Source organism: Bufo gargarizans, chromosome 4 (assembly GCF_014858855.1).
Source record: "Bufo gargarizans isolate SCDJY-AF-19 chromosome 4, ASM1485885v1, whole genome shotgun sequence".
NCBI classification, from domain to species: Eukaryota; Metazoa; Chordata; class Amphibia; order Anura; family Bufonidae; genus Bufo; species Bufo gargarizans.
The window spans coordinates 10,144,986-10,162,974 of NC_058083.1; the positions used below are offsets into that span (position 1 = coordinate 10,144,986).

Genomic DNA, 17,989 nt, shown 5'->3' on the forward strand with positions numbered 1-17,989 from the left:
TCCTTTCTACTTTCGGGGTTGGACCTTTTTGTTTAGCCCTTGTTTCCTTGATGGGTCAGGTGTTGGCGCTTCTGTCTTGGGCAGCTTTCCAGTGTCTACTAATTCCCCTGGTGCCCGTAGGAATCTTCCTTCAAGGAGCGGCACATACGGTTCCTCTGTCCCATCCTTACAGCCTTGGGTTCTGAATATAGGTTTCAGTGTTCCAGTCCTCTCCCCTGGAGCTCTTGCGGGAGTTCTCACTCCGGCTCTTGTCGTAGGGGTAGTTTTTTTTTTTTCTTGTGGCTATCACATCCCTCAGGCGGGTGTCTGGTGTCTAAGGCTAAGGCGGGTCTCCTGCCCATTCCTTCTCCCGAAGGTGGTCTCTGACTTCCATATCAATGAAGTAATTGTTCTTCCTTCACGGTCCCTTCCTTCGCACCCTACGTAAGAAGGGAGTTACTTTATGGACGTTGTCAGTGCTCTACTCATTATTAGCAGCCTCCAGTCCCTCTCTGCGTACAGACCCCCTTTTTCTCTCGGGAGGGTCCTTGCTGGGGATTGGCGTCCTCCAAAGGGCAATTGCACGTTTGATTCGGTCTGCAAGTGCTGCAGCTTACCATGCTTGGAGCGGGGTTCCACCCTTAGGTGTCACGGCTCGCTCCCCCAAAGCGGTGGGCGCTTCTTGGGCAATAAGGAATCGCGCTTCGGCTTCTCAGTTGTGTAAGGTGGCTCTGGTCCTCCTTACACATGTTCGCAAAATGTTACCAGGTGCATACTTATGCATCGACTGTCGATGCGTGGGCCGCGTGGTCTTGCAGGTGACAGTTGTAAGTTGCCTGCACGGGCGCTTGCTCCATGGGTCTGTGGTTTTCCCTCCCTGTGGACTGCTCTCGGACATCCCATGGTCTGTGTCCCCTCAATGAATATGGGCGAGAAAACGAGATTTTGTAAAACTTGACAGTAAAATCTCTCGCTCTTCAGTGGGGGACACAGCACCCACCCAGTATTGTTGTTCGGCCACAGTTGTGGCAGTTGCTGGTTAGAACCCAGTTTGGTTCTTGCCATTGCTGTTCCACGTTTTTTTTTTCGTTGGTTTACTTGCTTCTCCTACTTCTTGAATACAAACTGAAGCTCTCTCTCCAGGCTGGAGGGGGTATAGCTGCCAGGGGAGGAGCTAACAGCTTTTACTAGTGTCAGCGCCTCCTAGAGGACATAGCTATACCCATGGTCTCTGTGTCACCCAATGAAGAGCGAGAGATTTAAAAAAGTCTTGTTTGCCCGTGGGTAATTAAAAAAAAAAAAAAAATTAAAATTAGACGACATACAGTACATGACAATCTTTCTGACAAAGCTAGAACCAGCCCCGCACCTCACATGGATCCAGAGATCTCCTCATTCATTGGTCCATTTGCTCTGTCATATTTAAGCGCCACCCGTGATTCTAGGGTGGCTCGCTGCCTGCCATTGGCTGCTTTCCCCCAACATTGGCTGTTTTCATTGGCGCATGGGGAGAAGCAGCAGTGGCGGTGCGGCAGTTTATAGTATTGAATTGCCCCTTTTAATTACATGCAATTACAAAAGTTTTCAGAACAGGAGCTGGTTAGATAAATGTGGGATAATTTTCGTGGGACAATCCCTTTAAATAAATTCTACTTTGAGAAAGCATTAGCTGGGACAGCACAGCTTGTCATGAAATTTTTGAGACCAGCCTCCTATAAAAGATCTCTTAAATTAGGATCAACGGGGATATCCAGGTTTGGAAAAACATGGCTGCTTTCTTACAGAAATGGCACCACTCCTGTCTGACTTGTCTGGTATTCTCAGCTCCGTTGTAGCGAATGGGGCTGAGCTTCAACGCCAGACGCCTTATGAACATGTATGCTGCTGTTTTTTTGAAGAAAGCAGCTATGTTTTTCTAATACTGGGCATACACTTTAATTGCCTTCTGTCATCAAATCAGCTTTTTTTTTTTTTTTTTTTACTTTAAGGTAAGTCTCATTGACGTCTTCCTTTTGCTCTGTTACAGGTGTCTACCCATGAACCTCAGACCGGATGATCTAGCCAGTGGCATCTTGCGTGAACGGGTAAAAGTTGGTGCCAGTTTGGCTGATGTAGACCCAATGAACCTGGATCGATCAGTGAGTGTTATAGGTTGTGTAGATGGAAGTAGAAAACGTGACATAAATATAATTGTTGTTTTATCTCCTTAACCCCTTAAAGATCACCTTTGAAGGGAATTTTCTAGTTTAATTAAATAACTTTCCTTGCGGCTGCTGATGCTGACACCCTTGTTGTTTTTTGTTTTTTAATACTACTCGTATGTTGATTTGCCCCCCTGCTGTTTTCCCGCTTAGTATGTTAATCCTGAGCATCGGTACAGGAAGGAGGAGACGCCAGGGTTTCGCAATGGGCGTCTCCTTCTCCCTGGCTGTGACACTCTCTGCTGAGATGGGACTGCGCTACAGCCAGGGAGAAGGAGGCACCCATTGAGAAACCCTGGCGTCTCCTCCTCCCTGTACCGATGCTCAGGATTAACATACTAAGCAGGAAAACTGCAGGGGAGCATACGAGCTGTATTAAAAAAAAAAATAGGGTGTTGGCATCAGTGTGTGTACCCCGCAAGGAAAGGTCTTTCTGCATCTGAGGGGTTAAATGACCGGTTTTGGCATCATCACCAGTCATTGCAGGTGGGTTCCTGCTGTATTATACAGCTGGCTCTTGCTGCATATGGAGCGGGCTCAGCACAGCAGCCCGCTCCGTACAATTTCCTGCGCATAATGCCAGACATGTACAGCGTTAGGCCTCTTGCACATGGCCGTTGTTTGGCTGTTGTGTGTATTGGGGACCCCAATTTACGGGCGCCATCTGTGCAGCTGCCACAACGGATCCAGACCCATTCAACTTGAATGGGTCAGTGATCCGTCCACACCGCATATAGAACATGTGGGCACACGGCCGTTGCCTGCATATTGAGGACCCGCTGTTTGCAGGCAACGGCCGTGTGCATGAGGCGTAGATTGCAATGAGCTGAGATGTTGCACAGAATGTTTCAGTCTTCCATATGGAAAAATTATTTCCTCTCCTTTCTGGTTATTTATGAAGAATATTTATGCATGGTTTAGGGACACATCTTCCCCTCTATGGCCAGCAAATGACTCTGTAGGCCCTGTCTGTGGTTCCTCTCCTGGTGGCTACCTTAATGTGTTAGATACATTGCCTCTATGATGGCAGGTCTATGGGGTCTGGGCACCTGTCTTCTCTGGTAAGAATTACTGTAGTCCTCCTAAGTACCCCTGCTATAGGCATCCTGTTATATGAACGCTTACATGACTTCTTTCTGCAGTGCTCCTTCTATCCCTGTGGCAGGCTTCGCCCTCCCTGCACTAGATAAAATAGATTGTGTGTGTGTGTTTTTTTTTTTGTTTTTTTTTTTTGTTTTTTTTTTTTCCCTGAAACGACTGATAAACGGGTTTCATCATTACTTGTATCCTGCTCTTCCTCTTTCAGGTTCGCTTTGACAGCGTCGGAGGTCTGAGCCAGCACATTTATGCATTGAAAGAAATGGTAGTTTTCCCCCTTTTGTACCCCGAAATCTTTGAGAAGTTTAAAATTCAACCTCCTCGGTAAGTGATAGATATATATCTGTACAGTTGATTTTCTTGGATAGAAGTACCCGTGTTTTAGACTTTTTAAAATTCAATGGAGTCTGTACATAGGAATAAACACTTAATGTATTTTTCGCCCTATAAGACGCATAGGTTTTAGAGGAATGCAATAAGAATTTTTATTTTTATTTTTTTTCTTAAGACCTCGGGTCAGAGCAGCAATCAGACCCCTAATGTTAATCAGACCTCAGCTCACAGCCCTACTCAGACTCGCAATGTCACCGCCAGCACAATCTCTTGCTACCGCGGCTGTGCTGTGACCTGACTTGCAGAGCGTCTGAGGACAAGGAAGCAGTGAGTACAGAGCCTTCACAATTTGCCGGTCCTTTGGTACTATTGATCTTTTCCATTATGGAAGCGCTCAATTAGTATTCACCCCATAAGACGCAGTGACATTTTCCCCCTACTTTAGAAGGGGGGGGGGGGGGGGGCTGTGTCTTATGGGGTGAAAAATGCGGTATCTATTTACTGTATCTTAATGGTTGCTGACACTAGATAGTCCATGTGCAGCATGTCAATTTGTCCTCAGTCTGGCTTGAGTAGTTCTCGTTTTGATCAATGTTTTGCAGTATACATATGGATTAGTTGAACATATTTGACTAGCTTCTATTTTTTTTTTTTTTTTATATATATACACCTTTTAACAATTATACACCATAAAATGTTATTAGTCATTTTAGGATGTTAAAGTTTCCCCCCCCCCCCCCCCCCCATGTCGCTATCTATATTTAAACCAAAACCTTAAAATCCGAACTGGCCACTAAACCTAATCGGCAACATTTCGTCTGTACCGATCATTTTGCTGCAGTTACCTGCTGATCTGTCATTCTAATCCTGCCTGTAATGATATCAACTCTTTGTGTAGATAAGCTTTGAAAATCACCTATTTGTGAATGGTGGATCCTGTCTTATATAATCTTCAATGACCTCTGCACAGGTCACAGCGCATGCCTAGAAAACTCCCCATAGAAGTCAATGAGGTCCCCTCCTGACCATTGTGTCTATGGCCCATGGAGGCTGCCAAAAAGCATCTCTCTAAATGCTGTTAACAGCTCAGGCAAGATGTCCGCCCCCTTAATCATGTTAAGATAATAGACTTTGTAGATTTTTTTTTAATCGGAAGATAAAAACAGATATAAAATGGAGATGTCACTATCTTTGGTCTTAACTGGCAGATCAAATTTTTGGTGACACCTTTCCTTTAACCCCTTAAGGACACATGTACGCCCTGTGTATTTTCGATCACTGCCGCGCGGCCGGCGGCGATCGGAACCCCGTGCCTGCTCAAATCAGGCACGGGGTATGCGATCGCAGAAAACCGCAGGTCAATTCAGACCTGCGGTTTTCTGCGTTTCCGGGTTATCGGGACTTCAGAGACCCGAATAACCCGGAACAGGATGGTGATGGCCACACTCAGGATCGCTTTCTGATTGGTCTGTGGGTGGTCCGGCAGCAGATTCAAAAGAGGCAGGCGCTCCTCTCCTCCTCCTTTTGTGTTCCGGAGGAGAGAGGAGCTGCCTGCACGTGTCTGCCATCGCTGCCAGCACCCCGATCTGTGCCTCCAGGACCCGATCTCTGCCCCAGCACCCCCCATCAGGTACATAGGGACAGCTAGGGAAAGTTTGAACTTTGCATCACCCCAGTTAGGGTGTCTGGGGTCCACAGCACATCTGTGACCCTAGACCCCCTAGGGGTGCTGCCACTTCCCCCCCCCCCCCCCCTCTTTTTTTTTTTTTTTTTCTCTGTGTAAGCTGACTGTGGCCGGCACTTAGCGTCCAGCCACTGTTAGCGCATCGCACACCCCACCGCTGATCAACTTCGGACGGTTGATCAGCGGTTTAGAATTTTTTTTTATTTTTTTATTTTTTTTCTGTTAGTTTTAGGGTGAGTTCGTGAACACCCGTGCCCCCACACACACGCACACCAAATAGTTACACGCGCACATATACACGCAGACACACACTCCCCTATGGCCCGCCGGACGTTCTCGGCCGAGGAGGCATACGCCAAGCTTGCCTCCGACTCCGAGAGTCCCATGAAGGATGAGGATGACCCCACATTCCTGTTGTCATCCGCATCCTCCTCATCATCTAGCAGAGCAAGGGGACCGCCATGTTAGGGACCCTGTGGCCCACACTAGTACAAGCAGCTCTGGGGCTCGTACTGGTTTTCCCGGCCCACCAGTTAAATCCACCGGAGCACCCTGCCGGTGAACTACTCTGGTGTAGCCCAGAGCGATACGAGCCCATGATTCCTGATTTTGTAGGCCAATCAGGAATCCAGATTTCCACAGTGGGCTACACTGAATATGACTTTTTTAGTCATTTTTTCAGTGACCCACTGGTAAATCTGATGGTGGAGCAGACTAATCTGTACGCCCAACAGTTCGTCGCTCAAAACACCCGGGCTCCTTTTTGGCCAGGCCCGGTGGCTGGACGCCGGTCAGTGCAGCCGAGATGAGGACATTTTGGGGCCTCGTGCTGCATATGGGCCTGGTCAAGAAACCCAGTGCCAGGCTGTACTGGAGTGGGGATGTCCTATACCAGACCCCACTTTACAGTACGGCCATGACACGCTCCCGGTTTGAGGCCATCCGGAAATGTGCAGTCCTCAAGGCCCTGATCTTTTCGGACCGGGAAAGTGCAGGCCGGAGTACCTCGGCAACTGGAGGCGCCCGCATTGTCCCTGGCCAACACTTTTCAGGTGTGGTCCCCCATACTGGAAAGAAGGGACGAACCCAAAAAAAGTGCAGTGTGTGTCACAAGAGGGGGATACGGAAGGACACCACTACTCAATGTGACACGTGCCCCGATCATCCGGGCCTCTGCATTATCGATTGCTTCAGGGAGTATCACACTTCCATGGAGTACTAAATTTATATCCCAATTTAGCACTGACATCGGATAAAAAAAAAACTGGTTCTCAGACTTGAGATACCCCAAAAAAACTAAAATTTATTAAAAGTAGACATATTAGGTATTGCCGTGTCGGTAATAATCTCCTCTATAAAAATGCCCCATGACCTAACCCCCCAGATTAACACGGTCCAGAAAAAAAAAGGTGCAAATTTTTTTGTCACCTTACATAATAAAAAGTTTAATAGCAAGCGATCAAAAAGTCATATAGCCCCCAAAATAGTGCCAATAAAAGTCGTCTCATCCCGCAAAAAATGAGCCCCCACATAAGATAATTGGATAAAATAAAAAAATTGAAAATAACTTAGACTTTAAAGATGCCCAAAAAAAATTCGGGTATCAAAGGATAATATAGTCTAAAACCTAAATAATTGTAAAAAAAAGTAGACTTATTAGGTATTGCCGCGTCCGTAAGAATCTCCTCTATAAAAATACCCCATGACCTAATCCCCCAGATTAACACGGTTAAAAAAACAAACAAAAAAAAAACAGTGCCAAAACGCTATTTTTGGCACTTTATCATTTCAATCCATTTTTTCCGGTAACAAAACCAAGGGTTAACAACCAAACAAAAGTTAAAATTTATTACCCTGATACAGCAGTTTACGACCACAAATGTGGCGTTTCTGTAAACTGCAGTATCAGTAAAAGGGAGGCCGCAAAAGGAAAGGACCGACATGGTTTCTGGAAGGCCGATTTTGATGGCCTTTTTTTTTTTTTTTGACACCATGTCCCTTTTGAAGCCCCCCTGATGCCCCCGTAGAGTAAAAACTCCCTAAAAGTGACCCATCTAAGAAACGACACCCCTCAAGGTATTCAAAACTGATTATACAAACTTTATTAACCCTTTAGGTGTTCCTCAACAGTTAATGGCAAATGGAGATGAAATATCAGAATTTAAATTTTTGGTAACCTTGCCTCACAAAAATGTAATATAGAGCAACCAAAAATCATATTTACCCTAAAAATACTCCCCCAAAAAATGCCACCTTATCCCGTAGTTTCCAAAATGGGGTCACTTTTAGGGAGTCATCTCCAGGGGGGTTGAAACAGGACACGGTGTAAATAAACCGGTCCATAAAAATCAGCCCTCCAAAAACCAAACGGCGCACCTTTCACTCTACGCCCCGCTGTGTGGCCGTACAGTAGTTTACGACCACATATTGGGTGTTTCCCCAGTCGTCTCCATGACACCACATGCTGAGATTGACTCCCTCCTGATTGGACAGGAAAAACAGAGAGGTTAAAACCCCCACCCCCTCCTCACATCACCAGTGTTTTTCCTGTCCCATCAGGATAAGGAAGCAGGAGAGGTGCACGGAGCTCGTTGGGCTCACCTGGATATCGTCTCATCCACAGGCCGAGGTCGGATCTGCAGTGCAGCTCTCCCTCCTCTGTTCGGTCAGGCCTGGGCTCGGGCACACACGTAGTGCCCCTGCGAAGATTCCCTCTGCGGCGGTCCAGGAGGGCTTGATGCAGAGGGAAGGAGGACGCGGCGGATCGGCGCTGAGATGCGTCCCTTCCGGCTGGCAGGCAGGTGACGTCAGACGCTAGGGGGCGGAGCAAGAACGCGCTGACGTCATCCACATGCGCCACAGGTCCTGAAGCGAGGGAACACCATAAAAACGCACAGGACCTGGGTAATGGCGCCCTGCTTAAGCGTGGCTCATACTAGGAGCATCTTTGGCGGTCGGGAGTCAAGATGAGCACCCCCCTCGCGCCGGGCTCTGGAACCGAGCCTGCATCAAACCCTGGGACAGTGAGTAACATGCTCTCAGGCATATGATTTGTATGGTGGGTTCAGTTTGCTCATCCTTTCCTCCCTTAACATTTTCAGGGAGAAAAGGATTCCACTTCGGCAGCCAAAAAAACCAAAAAATGTGGTATTTGCGGCAAGAGATTATCTAACACAGGATCCAAAGCCCTGTGTAAAGAATGTACAGCCAGTGTCATCAAGGCTGAGTCTTCTGGTTTAATTGAAGACATTAGAAAAGTGGTAAAAGAGGAGGTCCAGCTAGCCTTAGCTGCCAGAGAACCCACTCCCCCCAAAGTTGCTCCCACTCAGGATTCCCGTAGTGTTAAATCACTCATCCTGGATTCCGACTCTGAGGGACTGGCGGTCTCAGACTCCGAATCGGTGCAAAAGCACCCAGGATCTTCAGACGAAGAGAGCGAATATAAGCGCTTCCTGTTCAATCCTGAAGATATTGAGGAACTTATCAGGGCCATCAGGGCCACCATTCAGATGGAGATGCCTAAAGCCCCTAAGTCTACCCAACAAGAAATATTTGGGGGTCTAGGGGAAAGAAAGAAGGCGGTTTTTCCGGTCCCTGATAGTGTACAAAAACTAATTCGATCAGAATGGGAAAAACCGGATAAAGGATCCTTTATCCCAAGGGGAATTAAGAGACGCTACCCCTTTAGCCAAGAGGATTGTACAGATTGGGAAACTATTCCAAAAGTGGACGCGCCTGTGGCCAAGGTAGCAAAACATACGGCCCTGCCGTTTGAGGACTCAGCACAGTTGAAAGATCCTCTAGACAGGAAAACGGAGAGTCTCTTGCGAAAGACCTGGGAGACTACGGCGGCCCTTCTCAAACCAGGCGTCGCCTCTACATGTGTGGCCAGAACACTGAACCTCTGGCTAGACCAGCTAGAGATACATCTGGTTAACAAAACGCCACGAGATCAAATTCCTAGAGAGCTTGCCTCTACTAAAGATGGCAACCTCGTTCCTAGCAGACGCAGCAGCCGAATCAGTGAAACTATCTGCCCGTACAGCTGTTCTCTCAAATACTGCGAGAAGGGCATTATGGCTCAAAGCGTGGTCAGGAGACATCACATCTAAAAATAAATTAATCGCACTCCCCTTCCACGGTCAGTACGTCTTCGGTGAAGATTTGGACAAAATCCTAGACAACGCAACAAATAAAAAAAGGGGGTTTCCCGAGGAAAGATACAAACAAAAGAGACAGCCCTTTCGTGACCGATTTTTTTCAACCCGAAAATAAAAAAGATAAAGGGAAGACTGGGAGGTGGAGTTATGCGAAGGGAGGCAGAGGGAGAAGTTTCCTCTTCAACCCAAACCGGGCAGAGGCCTCCTCATCCAATAGCAAACAATGACGCTATACCTGTGGGGGGAAGACTCAGCTCCTTTCTAAAATCTTGGGAGCACGTAACAAACAGCAGGTGGATCTTAAGTATTATACAGGAGGGTTATCAGATAGATCTTCTTTCTCTCCCCCCACAGAAATACGTAGTCACTACCCTTCCCCCATCTCAAACTGTGACCTTAAAAAAAGATATAAAAAACCTATTAACCTTGGACGCCATAGAGCCAGTTCCAAAAAATCAGACAGGGCTGGGATTTTATTCCCGCCTCTTCATTATAAAAAAACCAAACGGGAAATCCAGGGTAATTATAAATCTGAAACATCTAAACAAATATGTAAGATATCAAAAATTCAAAATGGAGACCCTGAAGTCAGCAGTGAAGCTCTTGAAGAAGGACGCGGTGATGGCCACAATAGATTTAAGCGACGCTTATTATCATGTTCCAATTCACAGGTCATCAAGGGAGTTTCTAAGGTTCGCAGTAAAATTGGAGGGAAACATTCAACATTTCCAGTTCAGGTGTCTCCCCTTCGGGATCTCTTCTGCCCCGAGGGTTTTTACCAAAATAATGGCGGAAGCCTTGACAACCTTGAGAGAAAAGGCAGTTTGTGTGATCCCCTATCTGGACGACCTACTGGTAGTGGCAGACAACATAGAGACCATGAAAAACCATCTCGGGTTAGTCCTGGGGCATCTACAGAACCTAGGTTGGATAATCAATTGGGAAAAATCGGATTTAATCCCATCCAAACGGAAAGATTTTCTGGGCATAACCTTAGACACAGTCTCCCAAAGATCTTTTCTGCCACCTCAAAAGATAGTAAAGCTTCAGTCAGCTTTGAGGAAGTTCAAGAAGGAGAAATTCTGTTCGATAAGACAGGCCATGAAGGTATTAGGGAGTCTGTCTGCTTGCATTCCGGCAGTAGCCTGGGCACAGTTCCATCTAAGACCACTCCAGAAATTCATCTTAGACAAATGGAACAGATCACAATTAACCCTAGAGAGGAGAATATTCTTAGATACAAAGACCAAAAAATCGCTAACTTGGTGGCTCAGCAGATCCAACCTAGAAAACGGGATTTTCTGGGCACAAGATCTCCCTCTAGTCATCACAACAGATGCCAGTCTCCACGGTTGGGGAGCGATCGTCCAGGGGAACTCCTACCAGGGAACATGGGGGAGTTACGTAAGTCAGCAATCCTCAAATTTCAAGGAGCTGAAGGCAGTGTGGGAAGCACTGAAACATACGAGTCAGCTGGCAGAAGGACGTCACGTCCTAGTCTACTCGGACAACGCTACAGCCGTGGCCTTCATCCAACACCAGGGAGGCACAAGGCATCACCTGTTACAGAACCTGGCGAACAAAATCTTTTCCTGGGCAGAAAGCAACATTCAATCTCTTTCAGCGGTTCATCTAAAGGGAGTATTAAACATTCAGGCCGATTACCTAAGCCGGCACAGACTAGACCCTGGGGAATGGATGTTAGCCCCAGAAGTCTTTCACTTAATCACAAAGAAATGGGGCAGGCCGACGATAGACCTGTTTGCATCCAGGAGAAATCATCAGCTAAACCAGTTCTTCTCCCTCAACCCCAGGGATCATCCGGGGGCAGTAGACGCCTTCAATCAGAGCTGGACAACAAACCTAGTCTACGCATTCCCCCCATTTCCGCTTATTCCCAAAGTATTACAGAAGTTCCTGAAGGAGAGTTGTACACTAATACTGATAACCCCCTTCTGGCCCAAAAGAAGTTGGTTCTCCCTCTTGAAAGCCCTCAGCGTGGAAGCTCCTTTCCTTCTACCTCGGAGGCCGGACCTTCTAAGTCAGGGGCCCATCACTCACCCAGACCTGGAAATACTAAAATTATCAGCCTGGATTCTGAAGAATCCAACTTATTAAACTTCGGTTTATCAAAAAAAGTAGTGAACACCTTACTCCTTAGCAGGAAGCAGACTACCAACGATAAGTACCAAAAAATATGGAAGAAATTCGCGGATTGGTCTGGAACCTCCTTCAACCAGTTCAGAGCCAACATCTCACTAATCCTGGATTTTCTTCAAGAAGGGCTAGATTTAGGGCTATCCCCTAATACCCTTAGGGTCCAGGTATCGGCCTTAGGGGCACTATATAATACCAAGCTAACAGAACATCCCTGGATATCCAGATTCCTTAAAGCAGCAGATAGGATCAGACCTACGATTAAAAACATGGTGCCACCATGGAACCTTAATACGGTACTAGGGGGTCTAACCTCCAATCCATTTGAACCTCTGGACTCTATTCACATCAGATGGCTTACAATTAAAACTATATTTTTGGTGGCAATAACCTCAGCCAGAAGGGTCTGTGAGCTGCAGGCCTTGTCCATCCAAGAACCATTCCTTACAATATTTGAGGACAGATTAATTTTCAAATTAGATCCAACTTTCCTCCCCAAGGTAGTCTCGACCTTTCATAGGTCTCAGGACATTGTTCTCCCTTCATTCTGTAACGATCCGAAAAACGATCAGGAATCTACTTACCACACATTAGACGTCCGGAGAGCGGTATTAAAGTACCTGGAAGCTACCAGTCTTTGGAGAATAGACAAAAATCTGTTTGTCCAATTTTCAGGTCCCAACAAGGGGAGGAAAGCGGCGAAAAGTTCCATCTCTAGATGGATTAAGATGGCCATCTCGGAAGCATACAAAGCTCAGGGAAAAGATGTCCCCGCTTCACTAAAGGCACATTCTACGAGAGGCATGGCCGCCTCCTGGGCGGAAAAAGCTTCAGCCTCCTTACAACAGATTTGCAGGGCAGCAACCTGGAAGAGAGCTCATACTTTCACTAAGCACTACAGGCTAGACTTAGCCGCTAATGATGACCTAAGATTCGGACGTAAGGTCCTGTCGGCAGTCGTCCCCCCCCTAATGATATCTTTGATATTATCTCAGCATGTGGTGTCATGGAGACGACTGGGGAAATGAGTATTACACTTACCGGTAATCCGGTTTCCTGGAAGTCTCCATGACACCACATACATCCCACCCTTTTGTTCTGCTATTAGCTATTATCCTTTCATCCTGGGGTTCTTCGTTAAAATACACTGGTGATGTGAGGAGGGGGTGGGGGTTTTAACCTCTCTGTGTTTTTCCTGTCCAATCAGGAGGGAGTCAATCTCAGCATGTGGTGTCATGGAGACTTCCAGGAAACCGGATTACCGGTAAGTGTAATACTCATTTCTTTAAACGGCAGAGTCAGGGCAATAAAGATAGTCTTGTTTGGCTGTTTACCCTTGCTTTGTTAGTGGGAAAAAATGGGTTAAAATGAAATATTAGACAAAAAAATGAAATTCTCAAATTTCCTCCCCATTTGCCAATAACTCTTGTACAACACCTAAAGGGTTAACAACGTATGTAAAATCAGTTTTGAATACCTTGAGGGGTGTAGTTTATAGAATGGGGTCATTTTTGGGTGGTTTCTATTATGTAAGCCTCGCAAAGCAACTTCAGACCTGAACTGGTCCCTAAAAATTTAGTTTTTGTAAATTTCTGAAAAATTTCAAGATTTGCTTCTAAACTTCTAAACCTTATAACATCCCCCAAAAATAAAATATCATTCCCAAAATATTTTTTTTTTTACTTAATTTTACCAGTGTCATGAAGTACAATGTGACGAAAAAACAATGTCAGAATGGCCTGGATAAGTCAAAGCGTTTTAAAGTTATCAGCACTTAAAGTGACACTGGTCAGATTTGCAAAAAATTGCCTGGTCCTAAGGTGTAATAAGGCTGTGTCCTTAAGGGGTTAAGTCCCCCAATTGGACCTCAGATCATACCTCCATGTGAATGATGCCCAGAATAGACCTTAGATCGACATCACACCTCCATGTGAATGACCCCCAGATCAGACCTCAGATCGACATCACACCTCCATGTGAATGACCCCCCAGATCAGACCTCAGATAAACAAAACAACAACTTGCCTCTCCTGCTCTGGACGCCGCTGCCGGAAGCGGTGAGTACAGAGCTTGGATTCACCACTTCCCAGTCCTCCTGTACTAATGAGTGCATCCATAATGGAAGCGCTCATTCGTATTTGACCCATAAGATGAACTGACCATTTCCCCCTACTATTTTCTTTCCTGGCCCCTCTAGGGGACTTTCAGCAGTGATCACTTATGTAATACTCTAGCATTATTGCCCGCCAGTGTTGCCTAGTAAGTAGGTACCGGAGACAAACCTCAGTATATTGATTGGACCTTCAGCGGTCATGGTGACCCATTGATTTTGTTGCAGGATACGGTATTGATTGACATCTAAGCGGTTGAACATCTGGTATTTATGGTTTCTCTCATCCCCAGTCCCATTGTAGGCAGCCACTGCTTGACTTCTGTAATCATTGCATGGGCGCAGCTTGTTCAAAATTTTTCTTTGTGCCACAGAAGTCTCTTTATTGACTTTTTTTTTTATTTTTTTTTAAACCTATAACATTGAAAACACAAAAGCCATAAAGAAGCCAATTGTAAGGGACGTCTTAATATTATGGTGACCCTAGTTGTTGTCATGCAAGTTCTGATTATGGATTGGGTTAGAATACGTCCCCATATTGAGAATGGCTGATGTTCCCAGCATGTGCCACTAGATGGCGCTGTCAGCTTGACTTTAGCACATGTGCACGGCATTCCGGTTATAAATACAGGCTTTTTGTGGTGTCTCAGTTATAATAGGAGGTTTATTCAGATATGCATAATGTCCCTCCTGGGAGTGGGGGGTTAAATCTCCTGGCTGCTGCGGTTAGCTGTGATCAGCAGGGAGAGCGGTCGTATGACAGCTCAGCCATTTCTGTGTTGCACGGATTAGCTGCTTGCATAGCAGATGGCTGATTATGGATATCTGCCTGTAAACCTCCCTCTTAATAGAGGACAACACTCGCTTGTAGTTCAGAATAAATATCCGCCATCAGCGGGTGCGTTACGGGCTCCAGTCACAGCACCAGTATTGTCCTGTTGTTTATATAATAGGCATGATGCAGGCAGATGGCTACCCCTAAAGACACCAACTTTTTTAAGGGGTTTTCCTGAATTATTAAAACATGGCTGCCTTATTCCAAAAACAGCGCCACGACTGTCCATGGGTTGTGCCTGATATTGCAGCTCGTCTCCATTGAAGCGAGTGGGGGCTGAGATGTAATATCGCACACCCCCTGTGGACGGGTGCAGTGCTTTATTTGGAAGAAGGCAGCCATGTTTTTCTAATCCTGGACAACTACTTTAAAAGTCCCACGACACGTGGTGGACTTTGCTTCAGGTTTGCAGCGGATTTCACACTTTTGCATTGGAAAGGGGTGAAACCAGCATTGGATCGCTAGGATATGCCCCCATTGTCTGATAGGTAGAAGTCCCAACTCTGGAACCCACTTCTACACCGAGAACGGAACAGGTTCCCGCCACCGCCAAACGCTCTCCCCATACAAGTGAATAAAAGCGCACCGCTCTTGCACGGCCGCCGATCCCATTCATTTCTGTGTGGCTGGCTATTTTCGGCGGTCCCATAGAAATGAATGTGCAGTGCGCCCTCCACTATCCCTACTCCGTTCTGTGTATGAGACCCTTACCTATCGCACAACGGGGGCATATTTTAGTGATTCCCCCCCCCCCCCCCCCCCTCATTGTCTATAAAGGCCCAACCCCTTTAAAAATCACAATGGTGCTGGCGTCAGATCGCGCTGTATAATAGCAGTCTGCCGCTGGCACACCACGATCGCTCCTCCCCAAGACATGGAGGACATTGCCGCATGTAATGGCAGCGGTGTCGTCCGCTAGCCATCTCATGTTTGCCGGGAGGGAACGCTTCCCTTTAGACAATTGTCTGCGGCATCGAGGTGTCTAATACACCCTTTAGTCCCTGAGAGCCCTTTTAAAGTGTTCTTAGTCCTATGGGTTCTGTGTCACATAGTTGGGCGGACATCCTTGATTTGGAGCCTAATCTGTGATTCGGGGGTCTCATCAGAGACCACTGCCACCAGTCTGGTGCCGGAGAACACATACTGGGGGGTGAAGCAGTCAGCAGCTCATTACTACTACTTTGGTAGGTTGTGGGAGGCAGCTTGCTGCAAGAGGAACCTTCATTGTACTGTCTGCAACCATCAGCCAGTAATTGGTAATTTGCAGATCCTTTAGCATTTTTTTTATTTTTACTTTTGTTTCCCTTGCCATCTCCTTTATTTTCAGGGTTGGCAATGATTTGCACACCTCCAGTAATACAGTGACCTTGTAAAGGAGTCTCATATTATCCCATATCATTAGTGGCCCCTGACTGATCCTGTGTGTAGTGAGCTGAGGCTCCTCGCTGATATTTGCTGGAAGAATAGATGCGGTTTTATTGTCTTCCTCTCCTTTATGGCTCAGCGATGCACTTCTGAACTCTCGTCTCCATCTCCTCTTTAGCATATCAAAATCAACACTGTACAGTTTGTGAAAATGTCATAAAAATGTATGAAGAACAGGCCTGTCGTTCAAAGTAAAAGCATTGCCGTAGGAAAGATTTCAAGTCATTCAGTATGATAAATGTAAAGGGAGTCTGTCAGAAGCAACACCTAATAAACTAAGCCCTAGTTCACATATGTATTTCCCAGCTGAGTGCAAAAAGTATTTGTTTAAAAAGTCCATTTCTACATTTTTATTTTTTTATGTGCAAATGACCTGTTCCCAGCACCGTGGGCGTCGGAGCTGCTCTCTGCACAAAGCATGCTGAGGGCAGATCTGTATGCTAGGATGTACGTATTGTGTAGAGTACTTACAGTATAACCTTGCTATGTTGAAAGTAGAAGTTTTCTATGTTTAGAATGCTAATGCATATTGCTCGTTTATTCCAAGGGACACTGATTATAAAGACTCTGGTCATATGTATTTGCTTTCTAAGTATAGAAAACCTCTCATCTCAATCTGGCAAGCCTGTAGCTTGGAGCGAAGTGGTAGATATTTTTTTTTCCTTCGGTAGTTTTTCTCCCTCATTAAACCCTTGATAAAAGGCTATAGCTTTGCTATATTGAGAATAGAGATTTTATATACTTCAAAAACTAATACATATTGGGGGTTTAGTCACAGGCACAATATATGATTATAAAGAAACCAGTAAAAGATATTTCCTTTCTAAGTATGGAAAACCTCTGTTCTCAATATAGTATCCTGTGATTTGAACCTGGAACATCTAGGCTGACCACTTACCTTCAGGCTATAGCCTTTTTTTTTTTTTTTTTTTTTTTTTTTGTTATACTTAGAAAGCTAATGCATATCACTGGCTGAAATTACACGAGCGAGTGTCACGCTCCGGGCTCGCATCGCAGCTCCCGTCCTGAACTTCCAGCACTGCTGTGTTCGCATAGCATTACATTGATTTATGATGCTATGTAACCCTTAGAGTTCTGGAATGTACTGGATAACACGGATATTATCAGTGTTATCCAATACATTCCACACCTATAAGGGTTACATAGCATTATAATTATTTATAATGCTATGTGATGCCGTCAGTGCTGGAAGTTCAGAACGGGAGCTGCGCTGTGTCCAGATCGTGACACTTGCTCGTGTGAGACCAGCCTTTCTTTGTAATCATGTTTTGTCTGTGAATAAACCAATAATATGTATTATCTAAACATAGAAAACCTCTTTTCTCAACATGGTAATGTTTTAGTAAGTTGTGTTTATTGTATGTACTTGCTAGAGCACATCTCTGCCCTCTGTCAATCAAAGGGAGGGGGAGTGAGCAGAGCGCAGGGTTGTTACAAAGGTAGTGCTGCTTTTTTGTAATAGGAATTTTTCTCAGTCCATAATGGATTTATTAATAGGGCTTAGGGGGTTGTGCTTCCCAAAATGAAGATCGTATTAAACCATCTGTACAGTTAGTATATGTTGGGATCCTGTATGATTCCCAAGGGAGAAACAGTGTGAGTATTACTGAGTATATTTGAACAGTAGACATGGTTCTTGAGGTAATGGTAATATATAGCGCCCCTTTCTGCTTTTCTTTACAGGGGATGTTTATTTTATGGCCCCCCTGGGACAGGGAAAACATTGGTTGCCCGAGCCCTTGCCAACGAGTGCAGTCAAGGGAACAGGAAGGTCTCTTTCTTCATGCGCAAAGGTGCCGACTGCCTCAGTAAGTGGGTGGGCGAGTCTGAGCGTCAGTTGCGGCTTCTGTTTGATCAGGTAAGTGCCCTCCAGTGATTTGCTATACATTTATATTAATATAGAAGTAGCAGAGTACAGCGCTCGCTATCTTCAGTCCGCTAGACTCTGAATTGAAAACCATGCATGATCGCAACCTCATTTCAGCA

The 17,989-nt window shown here is 45.7% G+C and overlaps 1 protein-coding gene across 4 annotated transcripts in view; it reads left to right on the forward strand.

Annotated features, from left to right (window-relative positions):
• ATAD2B (ATPase family AAA domain containing 2B) overlaps window positions 1-17,989 on the forward strand; it is a 114,280-nt gene that overhangs the window by 36,872 nt on the left and 59,419 nt on the right. For all 4 annotated transcript variants that reach the window (XM_044291349.1, XM_044291350.1, XM_044291351.1 and 1 more), the window contains 3 exons: window positions 2,006-2,117; window positions 3,487-3,602; window positions 17,687-17,861. In XM_044291349.1, the coding sequence (XP_044147284.1) occupies window positions 2,006-2,117; window positions 3,487-3,602; window positions 17,687-17,861 (403 nt within the window). The remainder of the gene's footprint in view (window positions 1-2,005; window positions 2,118-3,486; window positions 3,603-17,686; window positions 17,862-17,989) is intronic.